This window comes from Myotis brandtii, unplaced genomic scaffold (genome assembly GCF_000412655.1).
Source record: "Myotis brandtii unplaced genomic scaffold, ASM41265v1 scaffold145, whole genome shotgun sequence".
NCBI classification, from domain to species: domain Eukaryota; kingdom Metazoa; phylum Chordata; class Mammalia; order Chiroptera; family Vespertilionidae; genus Myotis; species Myotis brandtii.
This window is the reverse complement of record NW_005355204.1, coordinates 1,114,054-1,118,089: the sequence shown is the minus strand read 5'-3', so window position 1 is coordinate 1,118,089 and position 4,036 is coordinate 1,114,054. Positions and strand designations below refer to the sequence as shown.

The following is a 4,036-nucleotide window of genomic DNA, read 5'->3' as shown; positions in this document are numbered from 1 at the left end:
CCCCTCCCTGTCACCAAGTGATCCACCGTGGGATAGCAGCATTGCTTTGCCGAGAGATTGGACTTGCCTGAGCCTGACCAGCAGTTCTGTCCTGGAGTAAAATCGACGGCAGTGTTTTCAGGGCATCAAATAGCAGTCAGCACTCAGATTGCTCTGTTGTTGTAACTTTCTTTACAGTTGGTTCTTTTTTGATTCAAAGTACAAAGAAGGTCCACTGAGTTGGTGGCTACATCTGTGAAGCCCCTTTTATTTTTATTGTTTTAAATTGTTATTTCTTAATTTGAGAGAGGAAGAGGGAGCGAGAGAAGGAGAAGGAGAGGAGAGGGGAGGGAGAGAGAGAGAGAGAGGAGGGAGAGAGAAGGAGAGGGAGGGGAGGGAGGGGAGAGAGAGAGAGAGACAGAGAGAGATCTATTTGTTGTCCCACCTATTGGTGCATCATTGGTTGACTCGGTATGTGCCCCGAGCAGGGATCAAACCCACAACCTTGGTGTATGGCCAACGCTCTAACCCACCAAGCGACCCGGCCAGGGCTGGCCCCTTTTGATCTACAGGTTTCTCCTCCCTCTTTTCTCTTTCCTGGCAATTCATTACGCAATTTATTTATTGTCGAACTGGCTCGCTAGCTCACTTGTCCCGCAGAGTTTTTCACCATCTGGACTTTGCTGGTGGCCTCCTAAGGACAGCATGCAGCTCCCTATCCCCGTGGCCCAGGCTCCAGACGGAGACTTGGCCCTTCATGTTCGGTGTTCAGCAAGAGGCGGTGATGTGCCTTCCGTCGGGGGCGCCTTCCAGCGGTGCCCCATTTTACCACGTCAGCAGCACAGCCACTCCACTTCTGAGCAGCGTCCACCTTGACTGTTGGAAAGGTGCTCGATCCCCCCCACCCCAGCCACCCCACCCCGGGCTGCGCCTGCCCTTCCTCCCAGGACATGCCGCACAGTGCCGCTCCCACGGTGATATCTGGTCGGTGCCCGTCTCCTGTGGGCCCTACGCTCTGGGGAGCTGGCGAACGTGCCTCTTTCTCCATTTGCATCCCTGGGTCCAGCAGGTGCCAGACTCTTCCACATAGAGGGTCCAACCTCAAAAGATGGTGCTGTTTCCAGCCTCAGTTTCCTGAGGAGGAAGCGACAGCTTGAGGGTGGATGGTGGCTGGCCCAACCTAGGATCCCGTGAGACCCAGTGGGAGTTCTTAAGAGCCAGCTGTCCAAAAGGCAGATGTGAATACAATAGACTTGTTACTGTGGCTAATTGGTCCATTAATGTTTTAAGTGGCCATTTAGCTCCAAATTCTAGCTTTCTCTGACTGCATTGTGCGCAGTGCTATGTTAAGCCTGTAGGGGGCGCAGAGGCACAGGTGAGCTCACTGAGATCCTGGAGGGAGGGGTGTGAGCCAGGGGAGGAATAGACTGTGGCCTTCTGTGTTTAAATGAAAATGGACAAGGAAAGACCAACTTCTCCCTAAGTTTGTGGTCTAGGGCCTTACAGCCCCCACTTCCCCTCCCGTCCCCCTACCCCCTGCAGAAGTCCACAGTCATGCCCAGGGCAGAATTCCCATGAAGGCACAGGCGCCGCAGCCTCTCCACGAAAACTTATGTTCCCCTTCAAATAACCTTGAGGGAGGCCAGGAAAGCCAGAGGGGTGGGCAGGTGTGTCCTGACTTCTCAGGGTGGCCGCCCAGAGCAGGGAGGGAGGGGCCTGTGAAAATGGCCATGTGACTCATGACCCTGGCCTTCAGCAGCTCCAGGTAAAGCTCCAGGAAAACCCACCCCACGTGCTTCCAAGGTGATGGACGCGTCAGGCCTGGCTCCCGCGTGTGGCCAGTGTCCATGATGGAAAAGAGACCGTCTTCCTCCTCTATTCATTGTTTACACCTGTCCCTTCCAAAGCTTTAGGGCAGAGGTGGGGAACGTCCCGCCCGCGGGCCAGATAAGGCCCGAGAAATCATTGGGTCTGGCCCTGCCAAGGCATTGGGGTGAGTTAATTAAATGTTTGACCAAATAGAGCAGGCTCATTTTTAAGTTGATAATTTTGTATGGCCCGAGAATGATGCCATAAATATCCAAGTGGCTGTGGGCAGAAAAAAGGTTCCCACCCCTGCTTTAAAGCAACGTAAAACTCAAAGACCTACGTGAGGCAGGCGTGGAAAGGACAAAGTTCACAGTGAGCATGGAGTGGCGGTGCTGTAGACAGATGTCGTGGGTCCAGCGCCCCAGCAGCAGACCTGGTGTCCGGGTCACCCCCAGGCGGAGTGCTCCCTGCTAACAGGTTAGCCCAGGGGTGGGCAAACTTTTTGACTCAAGGGCCACAATGGGTTCTTAAACTGGACTGGAGGGCCGGAACAAAAGCATGGATGGAGTGTTTGTGTGAACTAATATAAATTCAAAGTAAACATCATTACATAAAAGGGTACGGTCTTTTTTTTTTTAGTTTTATTCATTTCAAACGGGCCGGATCCCGCCCGCGGGCCGTAGTTTGCCCACGGCTGGGTTAGCCTGTCATTGTGTGACCTGTTCGCTACGGGAAATAGAATTTGTAAACGATTATTTGTTCCTTTACCAGTTATATACGTAATAAATGGTTACCACGCGAAACCTGAACACTAGACACAAAGGTAGACACACACAATTGCCAAGACCAATGCTATCCGTGTGGGGTGTCCTGCCCCTTGGGTTCCCCGTGCGACCGTGCCTTGCATGAAGCAGGGCCACCGAGGGCAGTGGCAGCGCTGCACCTCCCTCTTCTGTCCCATTCGTGCCTCATGGGCCAGTCCTCCTCCAACTAGGGAGCAACACGCCGGCCCCGCCTGTGACCGCGGCCACTTTTAGGCAATGAAAAGTGCCATGTCCACTTTTTGTATTTAAATTTTTAAATATTGTGGTAAAATACACTTTGGTTTGATCATAAATTGAGTTCCTAGCTGCAGATGTATGTAAACCATGCACGTGGGCCATCCACCTTCTAGAACTTTCCTACTCACAGGAAGTCCAGCAGCTGGCACTGTCCTGAACTCGTTTCTCTAAGTCCAATCCCCGTGCGCTCCTGGTTCAGCCCATTCCATTAATGGAGACAGATTTCAATACCACGCACAGTGGCCCACCTGGACAGTTTCATATTCCAGCTTGGTAGCAAGGGCTTGTGGAAGATACTGGAACTCCCCGGGACAAGGCGTTGCGAGGCAGTGGGCACTCAAGGACTGACACCCACTCTGAGGGCTGGGGGGTCTAGAAAGTCCTGGGGGGTTGCGGGGCGTCAGGAGGGCGCGGTGAGGGGTGCACTGGGGGCATTGCAGGCAGGATGCTGGCTTAGAGAAGTGACCGCCACAGCGAATACCGCGTCCGCATGTTCAGGAGACACCTTCGCAAGGAGGTGTGGGTTGGATGCTCCGCTTCCCCTTTTCACAGCCACAGCCTGTCCCGCAGGGCGGTGCTTCCTGTGTGAGCCACACGGACACACGCAGGTCCGGGGAGCGGGGTGGCTGTGCGAGCGACCACGCTTCCCGTTTAGCTGGAGCTCCTCCTCCGTCAGTGTGCAGGGCAGCGCCTGCGCCCACACAGGAGGGAGACGGGCGACGGCATCGCGTCGAGAAGGCTCGGTGGCGGCGTGCACACTGCGACACCCGCAGTGCCACTCCCGACCAGGACTTCGATAACGCTCTTGTCTTCCACAGACCCCAGAGCACGGGACGGCGGTGCTCACGGCCACGGAGAGGTAAGCTACACGTCTCTCAACTCGCTTCGCGCTAAGCGGAACTGCTGGTCTTCTTTTTGTTCATGGCTGAGAATGTTTCTGAAATACAAAGGTTACTTTTGTTTTGTTTTTTTAGGAAAGGATGTAAAAACCTCATAATCCCCAAACTGAGAAAACTGTAGACAGTGCATGCAAATTGTGTATGTTTAGATATATGCTAATGTATATTTTCAGATTTATAGTAATACTAGAGGCCTGATGCACAAATTCGTGCACTGGTGGGGTCCAGCCGGCCCACCCCGATGGGGGCCATCAGGGGCGGGGCTGGCCAGGGCGTGGGGCAGTGGGC

At 54.0% G+C, this 4,036-nt stretch overlaps 1 protein-coding gene across 1 annotated transcript in view; it reads left to right on the top strand.

Moving 5' to 3' along the window:
• PTPRN2 (protein tyrosine phosphatase, receptor type, N polypeptide 2) overlaps positions 1-4,036 on the top strand; it is a 496,295-nt gene that overhangs the window by 187,830 nt on the left and 304,429 nt on the right. Inside the window, exon 9 of the mRNA XM_005861191.2 lies at positions 3,668-3,708. Within this exon, the coding sequence (XP_005861253.1) occupies positions 3,668-3,708 (41 nt within the window). The remainder of the gene's footprint in view (positions 1-3,667; positions 3,709-4,036) is intronic.